The sequence below is a fragment of the Mobula birostris genome, chromosome 25, assembly GCF_030028105.1.
Source record: "Mobula birostris isolate sMobBir1 chromosome 25, sMobBir1.hap1, whole genome shotgun sequence".
Taxonomy (NCBI): domain Eukaryota; kingdom Metazoa; phylum Chordata; class Chondrichthyes; order Myliobatiformes; family Myliobatidae; genus Mobula; species Mobula birostris.
The window spans coordinates 54859377-54884639 of record NC_092394.1 but is presented as its reverse complement, the minus strand read 5'-3'; the positions used below and the strand labels follow the sequence as shown (position 1 = coordinate 54884639).

Here is a 25263-nt window from a genome sequence, read left to right as displayed (position 1 = left end):
ACCCTCTCAGATGCAGTCCCTTTGATGTTGATTGGGACAAGCCTCCGTTCCTCCTGTAATCCACAATCAGCTCTTCGATTTTTTGGACATTGAGGGAGAGGTTATATGATAAGATTCTTGGGGATAGGTATTATTCATGTCTGGAAAAACACAGATTTATTAGACAAGGTCAGCATAGCTTTATGTGGGAAAGGTCATGTTTTACAAACGTGATTGAGTTTCGTGAGGAGGAGGCAACAAAAGGAATTAATGAAGGTGTGCTAGTGAATGTTGTCCACATGGCCTTTAGTAAAGCTTTCAGCAAAGTTCCTCATGGAGTCAAGGAAATTACAGTAAAGAAACAGGCCCTTTGGCCCACCTAGTCTGTGCCGAACCATTTATACTGCCTACTCCCATCGACCTGCTCCTGGACCATAGCCCTCCATTCCCTTACCATTCATCTACGAATTCAAACTTCCTTTAAATATTGTAATAGAGCCCACATGCACAACTTGCACTGACAGCTCATTGCGCACTCTCACGACTCTTTGAATGAAGAAGTTTTCTCTCATGATTCCCTTGAATTTTTCACCTTTCACCCTTAACCCGTGACCTTTAGTTGTAGCCCCACCTATCAATAGACAATAGGTGCAGGAGTAGGCCATTTGGCCCATCAAGCCAGCAGCGCCATTCACTGTGATCATGGCTGATCATCCACAATCAGTACCCTGTTCCTACCTTCTCCCCATATCCCTTGATTCCACTATCATTAAGAGCTCTATCTAACTCTTTCTTGAAAGCATCCAGAGAGTTGGCCTCCACTGCCTTCTGAGGCAGAGCATTCCACAGATCCACAACTCTCTGGGTGAAAGAGTTTTTCCTCAACTCCATTCTAAATGGCCTAACCCTTATTCTCAAATTGTGGCCTCTGGTTCTGGACTCCCCCAACATCGGGAACATGTTTCCTGCCTCTAGCGTGTCCAATCCCTTAATAATCTTATATGTTTCAATCATGCCTGGTGATCTGTAATAGTACAACAAGATCATCCACCTTATTTCTTATACTCCGCACATTGAGATGTAACACCTTGAGTGCTGTATTTGCTACCCTTTTTGATTTTGCATCCCTAATGATTTGATACTCACCCTGTTGGCTGGGACTATGTCCCATCATCTCCCTGCCCTCTTGACAGTCTGACTGCACACTATCTTTACTTTCCTACCATCCGTAACCTGAGACCCATCACTCTGGTTCCACCCCCCCCCCCGCCAAATTAATTTAAACCCTCACCAACAGCTCTAACAAACATGCCCGCGAGAATATTTGTCCCCCTCGGGTTCAGGTGCAACCCGTCACTTCGGAACAGGTCATACCTCCCCCAGAAGAGATCCCAATGATCCAAGAAGCTGAAGTCCTGCCCCCTGCACCAGCTTCAGCCACGCATTTATCTGCCAAATCACCCTGTTTCTACCGTCACTGGTGTGTGGCACAGGCAGCAATCCAGAAATTACTACCCGGGAGGTCCTGCTTCTCAGTTTTCTACCTAGCTCTCTTAAATCTCTTCAGGACCTCTTTGCTTTCCTTCCTCTGTCATTGGTACCAACATGTACCAAGACATCTGGCTGCTCCCCCTCCCTCTCCAAAATGTTGTTGGCGAGATCTGAGACGCCCCTGACCCTGGCACCTGGGAGGCAACATGCCATCCGGCTGTCCTGTTCACATCCACAGAATCTCATAGAAACATAGACATTGAAACATAGAAAATAGGTGCAGGAATAGGCCATTCGGCCCTTCAAGGCTGTACTGCCATTCAGTATGATCATGGCTGATCATCCAACTCAGAACCCTGTACCAGCCTTCCCTCTATACCCCCTGATCCCTTTAGCCACAAGGGCCATATCTAACTCCCTCTGATCCCTTTAGCCACAAGGGCCATATCTAACTATCCTGCCTGTTCTCCTCACTATTGAGTCCCCTATCACCACCACTCCCTTCTCTCTCTCTCTTTCCCTTTTGCACCATGGACCCATACTCAGTGCCTGTAAAGACCTCCCGGGGGAGTGCATGGCATTCCCCTGGGAGGTCATCCCCCACAAGAGTATCCAAAGCAGTTTACTTATTTTTGAGGGGAATAGCCATAAATCAAAGAGTGGAAAGATTTAAATGGGACTTTTTCATGCAGAGAGTGGTGAGCAAATGAAACAAGCTGCCAGAGGAAGTGAGTGAGGTGGGTACAATCATATTATTTGAGAAGTACACGCAGGGGCAGGGCTTGGAGGGGTATTGGCCGAACACAGGAAATTGCGACTAGCTGTGATCACCGTGGACTTGTTGTGCCGAAGAGCCCTTATCTGTGATGCATTACTCTATGACTTAATTTCCAGTGGTGAACAGTGAAATGTAAAGCAGGACAGTCACTTTGTACATCTATATTCTTGGGTTATTTCCAAGATTCAGCCTTCCATTTTGTGTTCCAGGACAATCACATGATGCAACAAACAATACATGCGCTTCAGAATGAATTGGACAACTTGCGTGCTGACAACATCAAATTGTATGAGAAGATCAAGTTTTTGCAAAATTATTCTGGCAGAGTAAGTACAAATACTTCTAAATGGTAGCTGAAGCAGGTTGTGGCATTCACAGTGTGCCACCAGCCCTCCTCATGTTTAAGGGGAAAGCAAGGGCAGCTCTTCCATCTGACTGCCAGATGTCGGAATATAGAACAGTGCAGCACAGAACAGGTCCTTCAGCGTATGGTGTTTGTGCTGACCATGGTGCATATCTGTCTGCGCATGGTCTAAATCCTTCCACCCACTACCCCTTCACGCATTTGTCAATGCCTCTGAAGTGTTGCTTCTACCACTTCTTCTGGATCCTACCATTGTGTGTGAAGAAAAAATATTTCATTCCAAGTTTGTCCACACTCTCTTTAAAGCGAATACGCTCTAATCCAAGCTTTATTCCCGTGAACCACACCTGCATCCTCTCCAGTGACTAGAAATGTACACAACACTCCAAATGCAGCCTCACCAAATTTTTACAAAGTGGCAACGTGACTACCAACATTTATATTCACGCCCCGACCAAAGAGGCAAGCATTGCATGTGTCTTCTTTACCAGCCTGTCTATTTGTGTTGCCACTTTCAGTGCGTTAAAGGGCACAACATTGCTCTGCAAGATCCTGCACCTTCCTGAGGCTTTACCGAGCTCCCTGAGCGATGCTAACTCCGCAGCTGTGAAGGGAAGAAGGCATGTCGCTGCATCACTGCAGCTCATCAAAGCAGTATTAATGACTTAAGTCTTATCACTGACCGTGGTTTTTTACTTTTATAAATGTAAAGTTTTTAAAAATTCTTCATACACTGGATTTTGTTAATTGAACCACGACTAAACCAGTACATTTTCGTCCAATTTAAATGTCTGCCCCAATTAGCTGAACTTTCATGGAAATAGTTAAAGCGTATAAAAAAGGCAAACTACTGTTTAATTGAGTAACAATTTATGTATTTAAATGAAGTACAGAACAATTTAGAACACTACCAATACCTCTAAAGTACTATAAAGCTCTGTATTAGTTCCTAAAAGTTATCAACAGAGGAATTCATCCACCGTGGTATTTTGATTCACTGTAGATGAACAAAATCAGCACAGACACCTAGTGCAGATAATGGACTGCCTTCATACAATGCTTTAGAAATCTTCATTTTCATTGTAACATTCAAGATGATTGTCAATACCTTCATAGTTCCTAACTTATTGAAGTAGTGAAATTGTTTCATTTACACTCCCGGCTGTTTCTGGCACTCTAAAGACTGAGTTATACTTGTACGTCAAATGTACGCCGTAGCCTAATGCACACCTCTCCCAAAATGTAACTACGCATCGCGGCGACGCAGACCGAAACAAATGTGATTGGTCCACTTGGTAGCATCGCATTTCCTCCTACGCTGCAATAGCTTCCCATCGGGCAACTGAAGGGCGGGGAAGGAACTCTGGCTGCAATGCTTTCCATAAAGCTTTACAGACCTCCAAAATTATGGAGGACCCTGTGCTTGACGCCAGTTTGTAGCTAGCTGCTACAGTCTGTTGATTTCCACCTGAAGCTAAAACTGGAATGGTGATTGCCAGTCTCTGAGTATACTGTGTGTACACTGATGCAAAGTAAATGGTTGGAGGCAATGAACCAAATCATCAAATCTACCTCCTGACATCCGAAAATATTTGAAATGCATTTCCTCGTCCATGTCTCTCAGTGGCTGGACAAGCACAGAAAATTCACCCTCCTTCGGTTTCAGCCGCCATTGTTTGAAGTTTGAGTTTCAACACGAAGAAACTCAACACAGTGGCATAGAAACCCCACCGCCAACTAGCGTTTTGGCGGTGAATTGCAGAGCAACGCAGACACACCAACGCACGAGTATAAATGCTCACAACGGCGTAGCCCACTTGAGTAAGCTAGTACGCACAAGTATAAATCAGCCTTAAACCTGAATGCTTGAAACTTTGGTGAGCAAAACAATTCCAAATTGTCTCACTGCTTATTTCTCGCCATTTGTCAGTGAAAAGAATCGCTGCTGTTTGAACACAAACAAATGCAAATGATGCTACTTAAATGCTTATTGCTCTAAGCACAGCGTAGTGCCTAATGGCCACTCAAATGCAAACAACTGACACTAGTTAGAAATTGTTCGGCAACAGTCTCCTACCCCAATTAAACGGCATATTGTCCCAAATTTTTAAGAGTTGTACCAAATGAATGGCTGCCCCGATTAATCAATGGCCCAATTAACTGGAATCCATTGTTTAATTTCTTCTTTCCTATGCTGGTGTTACCCAATCTTTGTAAATGTGAAAGGTGTTTGATGAGTGCAGCCATTGTATGTGTTATGGTAGTCGTTGTGGGGGTCATGGAGGAGGTTGTGTGAGTAGGGGTCAGTGAGGGAGTCATCTATGGGACTTGCCAGTACTACAGTCAGTGGTGTGCAGGGGTTAGTGTTTCCTCCAATGCCCTGGTTTTCTCCACATCTCAAAGTCATGCAGGTTCCCACTGGGAAGATGAATGATAGAATCCAGCAGAGTTGATATAATGCGGGAAAATGGATGACAGGAAGAATTAATAATGAACAGGACTTCCACGTGAGCCAAAATAAACTCAGAAGAATTGGAATGGTATCCTGCTGTGTAATAAAAAAATGTGGAAAATATAGGACATTTAGTGAGTACGTGGATAAATGTGATCTGACAAGAGAAAGTCTATTAGCTCATTGATCAAAGCACCGTGTTGCGGCCCAAAATGCCGGCGCTGTGCCCCAGCCATGAACATTGACTGTAACTGGTCGGTCACACACCAGAACGACTGCTGTATTTTCTGATATTGGCTGTTGTCTCCACAGGGTTCCAGCAGCGATGACACCGAACTGCGCTACTCCTCGCAGTATGAAGAGCGCCTAGACCCATTTGCCTCTTTCAGCAGGAAGGTTGGACATTCTAAAAGCACAACCTTATTTAACATGTATTATAATTTTGAGTAAGATGCACCAGAATAACATTAGCAGACGTATGAGGTCTTAAAGTTGATGAATATGGAGCAGGTTCAAAGCCTCCAACTGGAGTTAGAACATAGACCAGTGGAGCTCAAGAACAGGCCCTTCAGCCCACCATGATTGTGCTGACAATGTTCCCAGATTAAACAAATCGCATCCCTCCATTCCCTGCCTGGTCACCTGTCAGTTTAGATGCCCCTGAAATGTCGCTATTGTAACTGCTTCCAATACTTTATCTGATTCCAGGTAGTTGGCACTCTCTGTATACAAAAAAAATGCTTTGTACGCCTCCTTTCAACTTTCTCCCTCTCACCGTCAAGCTATGCTCCCTAGTATTTAACATTCCCCCATCGGGTAAAAAGCTCTATCTGCGCTATCTATGTCTCTCATAATCTTATAAACCTCTATCACATCTCCTCTCAGCCTCTGATATTCCAGAGCAAACAATCTCTTAAAGCTAATATTCTCTACTCTAGGCAACATCTTAGTGAACTTCTGCACTGTCTCCCAAAGCCTCCACATCCTTCCTGTAAGACGGAGCCAGAACTACAAATGTGGCCAAACCGAAGTTTGACACAACTTCAACATGACTTCCTGATTTTTATACTCAACACTGACCAATGAAGGCAAGCATTCCTTACACCTTCTGTACTACCCAGTCTGCAAAAGATCCTGCCATTTACTCCATACTTGTCTCATACAATTGACCTCCCAAAGCGCAACACCTCACACGTGTCCATGGATTAATCTCCATTGCCTTTTAAATTAATTAAGTAATTAATCAATTAGTTCATGAATTAGAGATACAGTGCAAAACAGGCTCTTCCAGCCCACTGAGCGGCACCGCCCAGCAAGCCACAGATTTAACCTTACCCTAATCACAGGACAATTTACAGTGACAAATTAACCGACTAACCGATGCATCTGTGGACTGTGGAGAAACCCGGAGGAACTCCATGCGCGCACAGGAAGAATGTACAAACTTTCTTACACAGGGCACCAGAATTTCACTCTGAACTCCGATACACCCTGAGCATGCGAACTGCTACACTACTATGGCACCTTTTCTGCCCGTATTTTTATCTAATCTAGTTTCAGCTGTATCCTTTGATCTCATTTTACACTGCCGATTTCCATGACATCTACAAATTTACTAGTCAGCCTATCTGCATTTTTGTCCCTATCATTTTGTATGTTACCACAGGTAACTGTGGAGCCCAGGTCGTTGGGTGTATTTAAGGCAGAGCTCAGTAGGTTCTTGTTTGGACACAGTAGCAAAGGTTATGGGGAGAAGGCTGGGGAGTGGGGCTGAGAAGGGAAAAAAGGATCAGCCATGGTTAAATGGCGGAGCAGACTCGACAGGCCAAATGTCCTAATTCTACTCCTATGTCTTATAGTCATATGTTTCCCAAAAACACAGGCCCCAGCATTAATCCTTGTAGAAGCCTACTGGTCACAGACCTCCAGTCAAAATAACACCCCTGTTGGATGGTCCTGTATGATTTCAGCTTCCTAAACCTTACATTTGCTTCCTTTTTCTTTTGACTAATTTTTTCAGCATCTGGGTCCTCAAAACTTCATCACAAGAACATGTTGGTCATGGATTCTGACCAGCTGACCCTTAAAAAACTCACACGTCTGATTGAATTTATTCAATAAACCCACAGCTAATCCACTCTTCCCAGCTCTTACCTATCACCTAGGAGTAATTAGCCTGCCTTCCCCTCACACCCCGCCCCCCCCACGGTTTAATACATTCCGCAACTGTCCTATGGTATGGTTACTATAATTTTCTAAAAACTTACTGAGTTGTGATTACTTCCTGAGTTATGAGTTATGATTACAAAATGCTCTCCTACTGTAACAGATCATCTGACTAGGGTCATTTCCAAATACAGACTCTAGTGTACATCCTTCCCTGGTTGGGCTATTTGCATACTATGAGAAGAGATCTTTCTGGAAGCACCTAACACCTGCCCTCACTTCATGTTCCTGAAAATCACTCTGCCTCTCCCTGTCAGTCCACCTATAACTCTGCTGTCTCTGTCTCTCTGTTCCCTCTCTCACTCTGCCCGCCTCATTACACCCTGTCACATCACACCCCCTCACTTAGCCCCCTCGTTCCACCCCTTCACACCACATCCCTCACTCAACCCCCCTCATTCCACCCCTTCACATCACACCCCTCACTCAGCCCCCCTCATTCCACCCCCTTCACACCACACCCCTCACTCAGCCCCCCCTCACTCCACCCCTTCACACCACACCCCTCACTCAGCCCCCCTCATTCCACCCCTTCACACCCCTCACTCCACCCCCTTCACACCCCTCACTCAGCCCCCCTCATTCCACACCCCTCACTCAGCACCCCCTCCTTCCACCCCTTCACACCACCCCCTCACTCAGCCCCCCTCATTCCACCCCTTCACACCACACCCCTCACTCAGCCCCCTTCATTCCACCCCCTTCATATCACACCCCTCACTCAGCCCCCCTCATTCCACCCCTTCACACCACCCCCTCACTCAGCCCCCCTCATTCCACCCCTTCACACCACACCCCTCACTCAGCCCCCTTCATTCCACCCCCTTCATATCACACCCCTCACTCAGCCCCCCATTCCACTCCTCACTCAGCCCCCCCTCATTCCACCCCTTCACACCACCCCCCTCACTCAGCCCCCCTCATTCCACCCCTTCACACCACACCCCTCACTCAGCCCCCCCTCACTCCACCCCTTCACACCACACCCCTCACTCAGCCCCCCCTCACTCCACCCCTTCACACCACACCCCTCACTCAGCCCCCCTCATTCCACCCCTTCACACCACACCCCTCACTCAGCCCCCCCTCATTCCACCCCTTCACATCACACCCCTCACTCAACCCTCCTCATTCCACCCCTTCACACCACACCCCTCACTCAGCCCCCCTCATTCCACCCCTTCACATCACACCCCTCACTCAGCCCCCTTCATTCCACCCCTTCACACCACCCCCCTCACTCAGCCCCCCTCATTCCACCCCTTCACACCACCCCCCTCACTCAGCACCCCCTCATTCCACTCCTCACTCAGCCCCCCTCATTCCACCCCTTCACACCACCCCCCTCACTCAGCCCCCCTCATTCCACCCCTTCACATCACACCCCTCACTCAGCCACCCTCATTCCACCCCTTCACATCACACCCCTCACTCAGCCCCCTTCATTCCACCCCTTCACACCACACCCCTCACTCAGCCCCCCTCATTCCACTCCTCACTCAGCCCCCCCTCATTCCACCCCCTTCACACCACACCCCTCACTCAGCCCCCCTCATTCCACCCCCTTCACACCACCCCCCTCACTCAGCCCCCCCTCATTCCACCCCTTCACACCACCCCCCTCACTCAGCCCCCCTCATTCCACCCCTTCACACCACCCCACTCACTCAGCCCCCCCATTCCACACCTTCACACCACACCCCTCACTCAGCCCCCCTCATTCCACCCCCTTCACATCACACCCCTCACTCAGCCCCCCTCATTCCACCCCTTAACACCACACCCCTCACTCAGCCCCCCTCATTCCACCCCTTCACACCACCCCCCTCACTCAGCCCCCCTCATTCCACCCCTTCACACCACCCCACTCACTCAGCCCCCCCATTCCACACCTTCACACCACACCCCTCACTCAGCCCCCCTCATTCCACCCCTTCACACCACACCCCTCACTCAGCCCCCCTCATTCCACCCCCTTCACACCACCCCCCTCACTCAGCCCCCCTCATTCCACTCCTTCACACCACCCCACTCACTCAGCCCCCCCATTCCACACCTTCACACCACACCCCTCACTCAGCCCCCCTCATTCCACCCCCTTCACACCACACCCCTCACTCAGCCCCCCTCATTCCACCCCCTTCACACTACCCCCCTTACTCAGCCCCCCCTCATTCCACCCCTTCATATCACACCCCTCACTCAGCCCCCCTCATTCCACCCCTTCACACCACCCCCCTCACTCAGCCCCCCTCATTCCACCCCTTCACATCACACCCCTCACTCAGCCCCCCTCATTCCACCCCTTCACACCACACCCCTCATTCAGCCCCCCTCATTCCACCCCCTTCACATCACACCCCTTACTCAGCCCTCCCTCATTCCACCCCCTTCACATCACACCCCTCACTCAGCCCCCCTCATTCCACCCCTTCACACCACACCCCTCATTCAGCCCCCCTCATTCCACCCCCTTCACATCACACCCCTTACTCAGCCCTCCCTCATTCCACCCCCTTCACATCACACCCCTCACTCAGCCCCCCTCATTCCACCCCTTCACATCACACCCCTCACTCAGCCCCCCTCATTCCACTCCTTCACACCACACCCCTCACTCAGCCCCCTTCATTCCACCCCTTCACACCACACCCCTCACTCAGCCCCCCTCATTCCACCCCCTTCACACCACACCCCTCACTCAGCCCCCCTCATTCCACCCCCTTCACACTACCCCCCTCACTCAGCCCCCCCTCATTCCACCCCTTCATTATCACACCCCTCACTCAGCCCCCCTCATTCCACCCCTCCACACCACCCCCCTCACTCAGCCCCCCTCATTCCACCCCTTCACACCACACCCCTCACTCAGCCCCCCTCATTCCACCCCCTTCACACCACACCCCTCACTCAGCCCCCCTCATTCCACCCCTTCACACCACCCCCTCACTCAGCCCCCCTCATTCCACTCCTCACTCAGCCCCCCCTCATTCCACCCCTTCACACCACACCCCTCACTCAGCCCCCCTCATTCCACCCCTTCACACCACCCCCCTCACTCAGCCCCCCTCATTCCACCCCCTTCACACCCCTCACTCAGCCCCCCCTCATTCCACCCCTTCACACCACCCCCCCTCACTCAGCCCCCCTCATTCCACTCCTCACTCAGCCCCCCCTCATTCCACCCCTTCACACCACACCCCTCACTCAGCCCCCCTCATTCCACCCCTTCACACCACCCCCCTCACTCAGCCCCCCTCATTCCACCCCTTCACACCACCCCCCTCACTCAGCCCCCCTCATTCCACCCCTTCACATCACACCCCTCACTCAGCCCCCCTCATTCCACCCCCTTCACACCACACCCCTCACTCAGCCCCCTTCATTCCACCCCCTTCATATCACACCCCTCACTCAGCCCCCCCTCATTCCACCCCTTCACATCACACCCCTCACTCAGCCCCCCCCTCATTCCACCCCTTCACACCACCCCCCTCACTCAGCCCCCCTCATTCCACCGCTTCACACCACACCCCTCACTCAGCCCCCTTCATTCCACCCCTTCACACCACACCCCTCACTCAGCCCCCCCTCATTCCACCCCTTGACATCACACCCCTCACTCAGCACCCCCTCATTCCACCCCTTCACACCACACCCCTCACTCAGCCCCCCTCATTCCACCCCTTCACATCACACCCCTCACTCAGCCCCCTCATTCCACCCCTTCACACCACACCCCTCACTCAGCACCCCCTCATTCCACCCCTTCACACCACACCCCTCACTCAGCCCCCCTCATTCCACCCCTTCACATCACACCCCTCACTCAGCACCCCCTCATTCCACCCCTTCACATCACACCCCTCACTCAGCCCCCCCTCATTCCACCCCCTTCACACCACACCCCTCACTCAGCCCCCCCTCATTCCACTCCTCACTCAGCCCCCCTCATTCCACCCCTTCACACCACCCCCCTCACTCAGCCCCCCTCATTCCACCCCTTCACATCACACCCCTCACTCAGCCCCCCTCATTCCACCCCTTCACACCACCCCCCTCACTCAGCCCCCCTCATTCCACTCCTCACTCAGCCCCCCCTCATTCCACCCCTTCACACCACACCCCTCACTCAGCCCCCCTCATTCCACCCCTTCACACCACCCCCCTCACTCAGCCCCCCTCATTCCACCCCCTTCACACCCCTCACTCAGCCCCCCCTCATTCCACCCCTTCACACCACACCCCTCACTCAGCTCCCCTCATTCCACCCCTTCACACCACACCCCTCACTCAGCCCCCGTCATTCCACCCCTTCACACCACCCCCCTCACTCAGCCCCCCTCATTCCACCCCCTTCACACCCCTCACTCAGCCCCCCCTCATTCCACCCCTTCACACCACACCCCTCACTCAGCTCCCCTCATTCCACCCCTTCACACCACACCCCTCACTCAGCCCCCCTCATTCCACCCCTTCACATCACACCCCTCACTCAGCTCCCCCTCATTCCACCCCTTCACACCACACCCTTCACTCAGCCCCCCTCATTCCACCCCTTCACACCACCCCCCTCACTCAGCCCCCCTCATTCCACTCCTCACTCAGCCCCCCCTCATTCCACCCCTTCACACCACACCCCTCACTCAGCCCCCCTCATTCCACCCCTTCACACCACCCCCCTCACTCAGCCCCCCTCATTCCACCCCTTCACACCACCCCCCTCACTCAGCCCCCCTCATTCCACCCCTTCACATCACACCCCTCACTCAGCCCCCCTCATTCCACCCCCTTCACACCACACCCCTCACTCAGCCCCCTTCATTCCACCCCCTTCATATCACACCCCTCACTCAGCCCCCCCTCATTCCACCCCTTCACATCACACCCCTCACTCAGCCCCCCCTCATTCCACCCCTTCACACCACCCCCCTCACTCAGCCCCCCTCATTCCACCCCTTCACACCACACCCCTCACTCAGCCCCCTTCATTCCACCCCTTCACACCACACCCCTCACTCAGCTCCCCCTCATTCCACCCCTTCACATCACACCCCTCACTCAGCACCCCCTCATTCCACCCCTTCACACCACACCCCTCACTCAGCCCCCCCTCATTCCACCCCTTCACATCACACCCCTCACTCAGCCCCCCTCATTCCACCCCTTCACATCACACCCCTCACTCAGCACCCCCTCATTCCACCCCTTCACATCACACCCCTCACTCAGCCCCCCTCATTCCACCCCTTCACATCACACCCCTCACTCAGCACCCCCTCATTCCACCCCTTCACATCACACCCCTCACTCAGCCCCCCCTCATTCCACCCCCTTCACACCACACCCCTCACTTAGCCCCCCCTCATTCCACTCCTCACTCAGCCCCCCTCATTCCCCTCCTTCACATCACACCCCTCACTCAGCCCCCCCTCATTCCACTCCTCACACAGCCCCCCCTCATTCCACCCCCTTCACACCACTCCCTCACTCAGCCCCCCCCTCATTCCACCCCCTTCACATCACACCCCTCACTCAGCCCCCATCATTCCACCCCTTCACATCACACCCCTCACTCAGCCCCCTTCATTCCACCCCTTCACACCACACCCCTCACTCAGCCCCCTCATTCCACTCCTCACTCAGCCCCCCCTCATTCCACCCCCTTCACACCACACCCCTCACTCAGCCCCCCTCATTCCACACCCTTCACACCGCTCACTCAGCCCCCCCTCATTCCACCCCTTCACACCACCCCCCTCACTCAGCCCCCCTCATTTCACCCCCTTCACATCACCCCCCTCACTCAGCCCCCCTCATTCCACCCCTTCACACCACCCCACTCACTCAGCCCCCCTCATTCCACCCCTTCACATCACACCCCTCACTCAGCCCCCCTCATTCCACTGTGTTCACTGTTTTCTAGGAGCGCCAGCGCAGGTACCTGAGCCTCAGCCCCTGGGACAAGGCCACCCTTAGCATGGTGAGTACAATCCACAACTGTGTTCAAGTCGGGGAACTCATGCTTTCTGATCACTGTCTAAGTTTCTTCTTTATTCAAGGGCCGCATCATCCTGTCAAGCAAGTTGGCTCGGACCATCGCCTTTTTCTATACTCTGCTGCTGCACTGCCTTGTCTTCCTTGTGAGTAGATTCTAACTTCACATGCTTTCTGGGATGTGACAGGAAGTTGATCACATGCTCATGGGATTTGATTGGATACCTAGGGGACATTGTGAGGATGTTGATGGGAAAGCAAGTGGATGATATTGGCCCGGACTGTATTAAGGGATTTGATAAGGTTCCTCAGGGTAGGTTGAACAAGAAGAAAAAAATGCATGGGATGCAGGGTGAATTGCTCATAGAAGGCAGAGAGTAGGAGTTGGAAGGCCATTATTCTGGTTGGAGGTCTGTGATTAAAAGTGTTAATAGTGATTGTGTCTTCAATTGTATGTCAATGAATATGTAGAATGGTGGATTGGCGAACTTGTGGTTGTCACAAGATATGGTGGGGTTGTGGACAGTGTGAATGACTATCGGAGAACATATTGGGATATAAATCAGTTTCAGATATGGGCAGAGAATGGAGTTTAATTTGGGCAAGTGTGAGTATTGCACTTTGGGAGGGCAAATGAAAAGAGAAAGTATAAAGGTAATGGTAGACCCATTATTAGCACTGAGGTACAGAGCGATCTTGAAGTCTATGTCCAGACTTCACTGAAGATGGCTACACAAGTGGACAAGGTGGTAACAAAGGCTTTTCTTCATTGGTAGGGATGCTGAGTACAACAGTAAGGAAGTCATGGTGCGGCTATATATAATGTAAGTCAGAGTACACTTGGAATATTGTCTGCTGTTCTGATCGCCCCCCCGTTATAGAGAAGACAAGGAGACTGTAAAGAGTGTGCAGAAAAAGTTTACCAGGTTGCTGTCTGGATTGGAGGGGATGAGCTAGAAGTAAAGGTTGGACAAACTTGGATTGTTCTTCCCAGAGTGTCAGAGGCTAAGAGGAGACCTGACAGGGCTCTTTTTTTAATTTTGAGAGGCATAGATAGTGTACACAGGATCTTTTCCCCCAAGGTAGGAATGTCAAACACAAAACAATATGCTTTCAAGATGGGGTAGTTCAAGAGCATGGTGGTGTTTTTACACAGAGTGCAGGGAATGTGTTACAAGTGCTTTGTGGAAGTAGGCATTTTGGTGGAGTTTAAGGGGCTTTTAGATGGACGCAACAGTATGAACTGTAGGGAGGGATATGGTTGATGCTCAGGAAGAGGCCATTTCATCTGAAGATTCAAGATTGTTTAATGTTATTTCCAGTACACAAGTGTAAAGAAGAACAAAATAATTGTAACTCCAGATCCAATGCAGCACAAAAAAACACAATAAGATAAAGGAACACAATAATAATAAAAAATCCACAATAAATATAAATACATCAGATAGCTTATACGGAGAGATTGATAGTATGTCCATAAACTGACTGTACATAAAATTGCATCAAGATTGGCACAACATTTTAGGCAAATGGCCTGTCCAGTGTTAGAACCATAATACATTGGAGCAGAATTAGGCCATTCGGCCCATCAAGTCTGCTCCACCAGTTGATCATGGCTGATCCATTTCCCTTCCTCCCGCCTTCTCCCCATAACCTTTCATGCTCTGACTTATCTGCCTTAAGTACATTCAATGAGCTGGCCTCCACAGCTGCCAGTAGCACCTAATTTTGCAGATTCATCACCCTGTAAATAAAGAATTTCTTCTTCATCTCCATTCTAAACAGACATACCCCTACTGATGCTGTGTCCTCTGGTCCGAGACTCTCCCACTATAGGGTACATCCTCTCCACATTAATTCTATCTAGGCCTTTCAACATATGAAAGGTTTGAAATTCTTCTAAATTCCAGCATGTACAGTCCCAGAGCTTCCATATGATAAGCCTTTCAGAACCTCTTTGAACCTCCCCAATGACAGCACGTCCTTTAGACCATCAGACATCGGAGCAGAATTAGGCCGTTCATCCCATCGAGTCTGCTCCACTGTTCCATCATGGCTGATCCCAGATCCCACTCAGCTCCATATACCTGCCTTCTCATCATCTCCTTTGATGGCTTGACCAAGCAGGAAGAGATCAACTTCCACCTCAAATATACCCACGGACCTGGCCTCCGCTGCCGTCTGTGACAGAGCATTCCACATGTTCACAACTCTCTGTCTAAAAAAGTTCCTCCTTACCCCTGTTCTGAAAGGTCACTCCTCAATCTTGTGCCCTCTAGTTGTCGATACCCCCACTAAAGGAAACATCCTCTGGACATACATGTTTTGTAGTCCTTTCAACATTCACTAAGTTTCAGTGAGATTCCCCCCACATTCTTCTAATTTCTAGTGAGTACAGGCCCTGCCAAATGCTCCTCATATGTTAACCCCTTCATTTCTGGAATCATCCTCGTGAACCTCCTGTCGACTCTCTCCAATGACAATATATTCTATCTGGGATATGGGGCCCAAAACTGTTGACAATACTTCAAGTGCAGCCTGACTAGTGTCTTATAAAGCCTCAGCATTATCTCCTTGCTTTTATATTCGATGCCCCTGAAATAAATGCCACATTACCACTGACTCAATCTGCAAATTAACCTTCTGGGAGTCCTGTATGAAGACTCCTAAGACCTTTTGCAGCTCTGATGTTTGAATTTTCTCCCCATTTTGATAATTTTGTTCCTTTTGCCAAAATGCATTATCATACATTTCTCAACACTGTATTCCATCTGCCACTTTTTTCGCCATTTTTCCAATTTGCCTAAGTCCTGCTACAATTGTGTTGCTTCCTCAGCACTACCTACCCCTCCACCTATCTTTGTATCATCTGCAAACTTTGCCACAAAGCCATCAATTCCATTATCTAAATCATTGACAAACAATATAAAAAGTAGCCGCCCGATACAAATCCTTGAGGAACACCACTGGTCACTGGCAGCCAACAAGAAAAGGCCTTCTTTATTCCCACTTGCTGCCTCCTACCTGTCAGCCATTCCTCTATCCATGTCAGTAGTTTTACTGTAATGCCATGGGATTTTATCTTGTTAAGCAGCCTCATGTGTGGCACCTCATCAAATGCCTTCTGAAAATCTAAGTAAATGACATACACTTGGTCCACCCTGCAGGTTACTTCCTCGAAGAACTTTAACAGATTTGTCAAGCAAGATTTCCCTTTACAGAGCCATGCTGACTTTGATTTATTTTATCATTAAGCTCCAAGTACTTCGAAACATCATCCTTAATAATAGACTCCAACACTTTCCCAACCACTGTGGTTAGGCTAACTGTCCTATAATTTCCTTTGTTTTGCCTTCCTCCCTTCTTGAAGACTGGGGTAGGTGACATTTGCAATTGTCCAGTCCTCCGAGACCATGCCAGAATCATGTGGTTCTTGAAAGATCATGACCAATGCATCTGTTATCTCTTCAGCAACCTCTCTCAGGACTCTGAGATGTAGTCCATCTGGTCCAGGTGACTTATCCACCTTAAGACCTTTGAGTTTGCCTAGCACTTTTTCCTTTGTAATAGCAAAGGTACTCACTCCTGCTCCGTGACACTCTCAGACCTCTGGCATACTGTTAGTATCTTCCACAGTAAAGACTGAAGCAAAGTACTTAATAAGTTCATTTGTCCTCCACTACTACCTCAGCAGCATCATTTACCGGTGGTCTAATATCAACTCTCATCTCCCTTTTACTCTTTATATAACTGAAAAAACTTTTAATATTTTGCTTTGTATTATTGGCTAGTTTGCCCTCATATTTCATCTTTTCCCTTCTTAATATTTTTTTTTAGTTGCCTTTTGTTGGATTTTAAAGGCTGCCCAATCATCCAACTTCCCACTCACTTTTGCTACCCCATATGCCTTTTCCTTGGCTTTTATGCAGTCCTTAACTTCCTTTGTCAGCCATGGTTGCCTAGCCCTGCCATTTGAGAACTTCTTCCTTAGGGACATCTTTCTTGCGCCTTGTGAACTATTCCCAGAAACCTCAGCCATCTCTGCCAGTATCCTCCTCCAATCCAACTGGGCAAGCTCCTCTCTCATGCCTCTGTAATTCCCTTTATTCCATTGTGCTACCGATACATGTGAGTTGTGCTTCTCCCTCTCAAATTGCGGTATGAATTCAATCATATTATGATCACCGCCTACTAAGCTCCCTAATAAGATCTGGGTTATTACACAACCCAATCTAAGATAGCCTTTCCCCGAACAGCACAACCTGCTCTGAAAAGCCACCTCATAAGCATTCAACAAATTCCCTATCTTGCAATCCACCACCAACCTGATTTTCACAAACCCCTTGCATATTTGAAGTGCCTCATTACAATTGTGACATTATCCTTATTAGATGCCTTTTCCAGTTCCCTTTGCAATCTCAACCCCACACCTTGGCTACTATTTGGAGGCCTACATGTAATTCCCATAATGTTGGGAATCCTCCTGTCATTATCCTCCCATAATCCTCCTGTCCCATGATCCTCTCATATCCCTTTTGCCAATCACCTGCCCAGCTCTTGGCTCCATCCCTCCCCCTCCCGTCTTCTCCTATCATTTTGGATCTCCCCCTCCCCCTCCCACTTCCAAATCTCTTACTAACTCTTCCTTCAGTTAGTCCTGACGAAGGGTCTTGGCCTGAAACGTCGACTGTACCTCTTCCTAGGGATGCTGCCTGGCCTGCTGCGCTCACCAGCAACTTTGATGTGTGTTGTTTGTTGTTATTCCCATAATGTTCTTTTTTTCCCATGCAGCTTCTCAACTCCATCCACAAAGATTCAACATTCTCTGACCTTATGTCACCTCTTTCTAAAGATATAATTCCATTTCTTTTCAGCAGACCCACATTACCGCCTATGCCTTCCTGTCTGTCCTTCCGGTACAAAGTATATCCTTTGATGTTAAACTCCCAACTATGTCCATGACTCCGTGATGCCCACAACATCATACTGACCAATCTCTAATTGCGCCACGAGTTCGTCCAACTTATTCCGAATGCTACAGGCATTTCAGTACAGCAGCTTCAGTCCTGCACTTTTCGCCTTTTTGAATTTTGCTTCTGTGGTATAATTCAGCTCTTTGCTCTGTCTGCACTTGAACCCAATCATTGGCTTGTTCTTCCGTTCATGTTACACCCATCATCTACTTGTAGGTGTATAAGATGATGAGAGGCATTGATCGTGTGGATAGTCGAAGGCTTTTTTCCAGGGCTGAAATGGTTGCCACAAGAGGACACAGGTTTAAGGTGCTGGGGAGTAGGTACAGAGGAGATGTCAGGGGTAAGTTTTTAGGCAGAGAGTGGTGAGTGTGTGGAATGGGCTGCCGGCAACAGTGGTGGAGGCAGGTATGATAGGGTCTTTTAAGAGACTTTGGATAGGTACATGGAGCTTAGAAAAATAGAGGACTATGGGTAGGCCTAGTAATTTCTAAGGTAGGGACATGTTCAGCACAACTTTGTGGGCCGAAGGGCCTATATTGTGCTGTAGGTTTTCTATGTTTCTATGTAAACCTGCTGGCTCATCCTCAGCTCTGTCATACTGGTTCCCATCCCCCTTCCATACTAGTTTAAACCACTCCCAACAGCTCTAGTAAAGCTGCCTGCAAGAATATTAGTCCCCTTGGATTCAAGCGCGACCCGTCCCTTTTGTACAGGTTACACCTGCCCCAGAAGATTAGATTAGATTAGATTATGAGGACACTCAGTCCTCGTTTATTGTCATTTAGAAATGCATGCATTAAGAAATGATACAATGTTCCTCCAGAGTGATATCACAAAAAAAAACAGGACAAACCAAAGACTAACACTGACAAGACCACATAATTATAACATATAGTTACAGCAGTGCAAAGCAATACCATAACTTGATAAAGAGCAGACCATGTGCACGGTAAATAAAAAATCTCAAAGTTTCGATCGACTCCCGTTAGACCCGATAGCAGGCGGCAAAAGGGAGAAGTTCTCCCTGCCATAAACCTTCAGGCGCCGGCAACTGCCGATGCATTGGAAGCACCCGACCACAGCCGACTCTGAGTCCATCTGAAAACTTCGAGCCTCCGACCAGCCCTCCGACACCGAGCACCATCCTCTGCCGAGGGCTTCGACCCTGCCCCGGCCACCGAGCAACAAGCAAAGCCGAGGACTCAGGGCCTTCTCCTTCAGAGATTCTGGATCACACAGTTGCAGTGGCAGCGAAGCGGGCATTTCAGAAGTTTTCCAGATGTTCCTCTATACTCTCACGTCTGTCTCCATCAAATCAGGATTGTGCACAGCACCCTACTTGACAAATAACAGATATCATTCACCGGAGCGGCCGGAGAGGTTCCAGTTATCCAGAAATCTGAATCCCTGCCCCTGTGCCAATACTTCAGCCATGCATTTTAGATAAAGGACCCAAGACTGCTCACAATATTCCAGTGTGTTCTGACCAAGGCCCTATGAAGCCTCAGCATTAATTCATTGCTTTTATATTCTAGTCTTCTGAAAATGAATTCTAGCATTGAATTTGCCTTCCTCACCTCCGACTCAACCTGTAAGTTAACCTCCAGGGAATCCTGCACGAGGCCTCCTAAGACTCTTTGCACCTCAGATTTTTGAATTTTCTCCCCGTTTAGAAATAGTCTACCCTTTTTTGAGGATAGTGCTGAGAAAGAAGTATTCTAAAGGCGATATGACACAACTGTGGCTGACGAGAAATCAAAGCCAACATGAAAGCCAAAGAGAGCACATATAATAGAGCAGCAATTAGTGGGAAGTTAAATATTGGGAAGCCTTTAGAAACCAACAAACGGCAACTAAAAAAATCATAAAGAAGCAGAAGATGGAATACGAAGGTAAGCTAGCCAATAATATTAAAGAGGATACCAGAATTTTCTTCAGATATATAAAATGTAAAAGACAGGCAAGAGTAGATATAGGTCCGTTGGAAAATCATGCTGGAAACGTAGTAATAGGAGACAAGGTGGATGAGCTAAATGAATATGTTGAATCAGTCTTCACTGTGGAAGTCACTAGCGGTATGCTGGAAGCTCAGGAGTGTCAGGGGGCAGAAGTGTGTGAAGTTGCCGTAACTGGGGTAAAGGTTCTTGGGAAACAAATGTCCTAAGGTAAATAAGTCACCTGGACCAGATGGTATAGACCCCAAGGTTCTGAAAGAAGTGGCTGAGAGATTGTGGTGGCATTAGCAATGATCTTTCAAGGATCGATTAATTCCAGCGTGGTTCTGGTGGGCTGAATATTGCGAATGTCACTCCACTCTACAGGAAGGGAGAGAGGCGGAAGAAAGGAAATAGGCCAGTTAGTCTGAACTTAGTGATTGGGAAGATGTTGGCGTCAATTGTTCAGGATGTGGTTTCGGGGTACTTGGAAGCACATGATAAAATAGACATGGTTTCCTTGAAGGAAAATCTTGTCTGACAAGTCTGTTGGAATATTTTGAAGAAATAACAAGAAGGATAGACAAAGGAGATTTGGTGGATGTTGTGTACTTGGATTTTCAGAAGGCCTTTGACAAGGTGCCACACACAAGGCTGCCTAACAAGTTAAGAGCCCATCGTATTACAGGAAAGATTCTAGCATGGATAAAGCATTGGCTGATTGGCAGGAGACAAAGAATGGGAATAAATGGAGCCTTTTCTGGTTGGTTGCTGGTGATTAATCGTGTTCCACAGGGGTCTGTGCTGGGACGGATTCTTTTTACATTATATGTCAATGATTTGGATGACAGAATTGATGGCTTTGTGGCCAAGTTTGCAGACAATACGAAGATAGGTGGAGGGGCAGATAGTGTTGCGGAAGTAGAGAGGCTACAGAAGGACTCAGACAGATTAGGAGAATGGGCAAAGAAGTGATGGATGGAATACAATTTTGTGAAGTTTATGGTCATGTACTTTGGTAGAAGAAATTAAAGAGTAGACTATTTTGTAAATGGAGAGAAACTTAAAAAACAAGAGGTGCAAAGTGATTCCCTAAAGGTTAATTTGCAAGTTGATTCGGTGGTGAGGAAAGCAACTACAACGTTAGCATTAATTTTGAGAGGACTAGAATAGAAAAGCAATGTAATGTTGAGGGCTTTTTTACATACTGGTGAGGTCTCACTTGGAGTATTGTGAGCAGTTTTGGACCCCTTATCAAAGAAAGGTTGTGCTGATGTTGGAGAGGGTTCAGAGGAGGTTCACGAAAATGATTCTCAGATTGAAAGATGGGTTTTATGAGGTGCGTTTGATTGTTCTGGGCCACTACTCACTGGAATTCAGAAGAATGGGAGATGACTTCACTGAAACCTATCGAATGTTGAAAGTCCTCAAGAGAGTAGATACGGAGATGATGTTTCTATGGTGGGAGAGTCTAAGACCAGGGGACCTCAGAATAGAGGGCCATCCTTTTAGAACGGAGATGAGGAGGAACTTTTTTAGTCAGAGAGTGGTGAATCTGCGGAATTCGTTGCCACAGGTAGCTTTAGACACAAAGTCATTGGGTATCTTTAAGGCCGAAGTTGATAGTTTCTTGATTAGTCAGGGCATGAAAGGATACAGGGTCAGAGATTTGGGCTGTGTGGGAAAATGATTCAGCCGTAATGAAATGGTGGAGCAGACTCGATGGGCCAAATGGCCTAATTCTGCTCCAGTATCTTAAGGTCTTATGGAATTTTATTCCTTCTACCATGTCCATACACTTTCCGACCCTGCATTCCATCTGCCACTTCTTAGCTCATTCTTCTAATCTGTCTAAGTCCTTGTGGACACTCTCTCCTTCCTCAAATTACCTGCCCTTCCACCTTCTTCATATCATCTGCAAACTTGCAACAAAGCCATCAATTCCATCATCAAAATCATTGATATATGACGTGAGAAGAAGAATCGGTCCCAAAACGAATCTCCATGGAACTCCACTCGTCACCAGCAGCCTATCGGAAAAGGCTCCCTTTATACCAGCAGCCTGTCAGAAAAGGCTCCCTTTATTCCCACATTTTGCCTCCTGCCAATCAGCCTATGATCTAACCTGTAATACCACAGGCTGTTATCTTGCTAAGCAGCTTCATGTGTGGCACCCCATCAAAGGCCTTGTGAATTCCAAGTACATAATATCCATTGATTCTCCTTTGTCCTGCTTTTTATTTTCTCAAAGCATTCCAACAGATATGTCGGGCAAGATTTTCCCTTAAGGAAACCATGCTCAGTTTGGCCCATTTTATCATGTGCCTCCAAGTACCCTAAAACTTCATCCTTAACAATTCAGTACAACATCTTCCCAACTACTGAGGTCGGGCTAACTGGCTTATAGTTTCTTTTCTTCTGCTTCCCTCCCTTCTTGAAGAGCGGAGTTACATTTGCAATTTTCTTGTCCTCCAGAACCATGCCAGGATCTGTTGATTCTTGAAATTTAGTTACTAATGCCTCCACAATCTCTTCGTCCATTTTCAGACCTTTCAGCTTTCCAAGCTCCCTAGTAATAGCAACTGCACTCACTTCTGCCCCTTGACACTTCCGAACATCTGGCATAGTGCTAGTGTCTTCCACAATGAAGACAGATGCAAAATACTTATTCAGCTCGTCCGCCATTTCCTTGTCCCCCGTTACTACCTATCCAGTGGCATTTTCCAGCAGTCCAATATCTACTCTCACCTCTCCTTTACTCTTTATATATCTGAAAATACTTTTGGAATCCTCTTTGATAGTATTGACTAGCTTACCTTCGTATTTCATCTTTTCACTCCTTATGGTTTTTTAGTTGCCTTCTGTTGATTTTTAAAAGCTTCCCAATCCTCTAACTTCCCACTAAATTTTGCTCTATTATATGCCCTTTCTTTTATTTTTATGTTGGCTTTGACTTTCCTTGTCAACCACGGTTGCATTACACTGTCCTTAGAATACGTTTCCTTCTTTGGAAATCTATCCTGCACCTTCCCAGTTCCTCCCAGAAACTCCAGCCAATGCTGCTCTGCTGTCATCCCTGCTAGTGTCCCCTTCCAATCAAATTTGGTCAGCTTCTATCTCTTACCTCTGTAATTCCCTTTACTCCCCTGTAGTACTGATACATCTGACTTTAGCTTCTCATGCTTGAATTACACTGAATTCTATCATGTTGTGTTCACTGCTTTATCTTCAACTTCCTAATCAAATTAGGTTCATTACATGAAACCCAATCTCCTAGTGGGTTCAACCGCAAACTGCACTAAAAAAAGCCATCTCGTAGGTGTTCTACAAATGATCTCTCTTAGGATCCAAAATCAGCACCAACCTGTCAGCATCTCCTCTTTTGCACTGTGGATATATTTTAGAGCATCACAATTCTGCCCTAAATTCCATACATTCAATGACCTTCTCCATAGTAAACACAGACAAGGAGTTTTTATTTCGGGTTTATAATAATCAGTGAACTCTTGCTGAAGTGACTGCTAATTGGGATTTATGATTCCAGACTTTCCCCTATCACCAAGTTTACATTCCATAGTTCCTTTGTTGGTGCCTAGATTCTTTTTTGAACCAGGGTGTAATGTTTGTGGTTTCCAATCCATATTCCTGATTGAGTCTATAAATGTTTGTAAATTATGGCCTGCATCTCAGCAGTATGAAGTACTCTCTTAAAATATTCCCATTTAATATGTACTGGGTATCTTATTAAGAGTTTTGTTAATGACACTGAATTTCTCAGCTGAATGCCTTTATTTTTCAGGTATTGTATAAGGTGGCCTGGAGTGAGAGTGTGGGCAGAGACTGTGTCGCCTATTGTGCTAAGAAGTGAGTATTGCATCAGAGGTATCCAAAATGGGAGTTTTCTCATCACAGCATGGTGCTTCCTTGCTACAGGTTCACTCCAATTTTGGGATGTTTTTCTATGCAGAGTTCTCTTTGATTGTGATTGGAGGACAGCAGAAAGCGTGACATTGTATAAGTAAACAGCTGTAGTAATTTCTAAGGTAAATCAGGTGCAGAATAGAAAGTTTTGTGCACCATAGTGGAAGGGGAGAGAGTTTAAAAGAAGCGAATGGGAGCAGTTGGCACTTTTTGCATGCCAGAGTCCCAAGGACACATTGAATTATGCATAATTAGACACTTTGCAAGGACCAATAAAAAGAAGTTAAGTTTAAGCAGAGTGACCATTGTGGGAGTGGCCCAGTATTGGAGTGGGGAGTTGAGGCTGTGGCCATAATAGGTATTTTTTTCATTATTTATTCTTTCTTAATTTTTATTGCACATTTAGAGCAGAGGTGGTGCCAGACAGGGTAGTGAGATGTTCTTCTTGCGGGATGTGGGAAGACAGGGAGACCTCCAGTGTCACTGACAACTGGAAGAAGTACATCCAATGGCAACTTCTAACAATCAGTGTTGAGGAGTTGGAGCTGGAACTGGATGAACTCCAGATCATTCAGGAGGCTGAGGGATTGATAAGCCGAAAAGGGAGGTAGTTACACCTAAGCTGCATGCCACAGTTATCTTGGTGATCGTCAGGAGAGGGAAAGGGCACACAGTACAAAGTACTCCTGTGGCCATTCTCCTCAACAACAGGCATACCACTTTGGATACTGTTGGGGGGAAAGACCGAGCAGAGGAAAGCCACAGAGGTCCAGTCTCTGGAATCGAGATTTGCTCAGTGGCTCAGAAGGGGAGAAGAGACGAGCTATCGTAATAGAGATTTGCTGGTTAGGGGAACCATATAACCATATTGAATTTGAATATGGCGCCGGTATCTGGCGGCTCTGCGCGTGCTCTCCTGAGCAAACTGCCCTCTACACTTTATCCACAAGAATATAACAATTACAGCACGGAAACAGGCCATCTCGGCCCTTCTAGTCCATACCGAATGCTTACTCTCACCTAGTCCCACCGATCTGCCCTCAGTCCATAACCCTCTATCCCTTTCCTGTCCATATATTGATCCAATTTTACTTTAAATGACAATATTGAACCTGTCTCTACCACTTCTACTGGAAGCTCGTTCC

General features: G+C 47.8%; 1 protein-coding gene across 1 annotated transcript in view; it reads left to right on the top strand.

Moving 5' to 3' along the window:
- The window catches only part of LOC140187605 (protein CASP-like), a 622913-nt gene extending 598848 nt beyond the window's left edge, over positions 1-24065 (top strand). Inside the window, exons 18-22 of the mRNA XM_072243102.1 lie at positions 2458-2574; positions 5377-5460; positions 13217-13273; positions 13353-13433; positions 23997-24065. Coding sequence (XP_072099203.1) covers positions 2458-2574; positions 5377-5460; positions 13217-13273; positions 13353-13433; positions 23997-24065 — 408 coding nt within the window. The remainder of the gene's footprint in view (positions 1-2457; positions 2575-5376; positions 5461-13216; positions 13274-13352; positions 13434-23996) is intronic.
- Positions 24066-25263: the final 1198 nt, after the last annotated feature.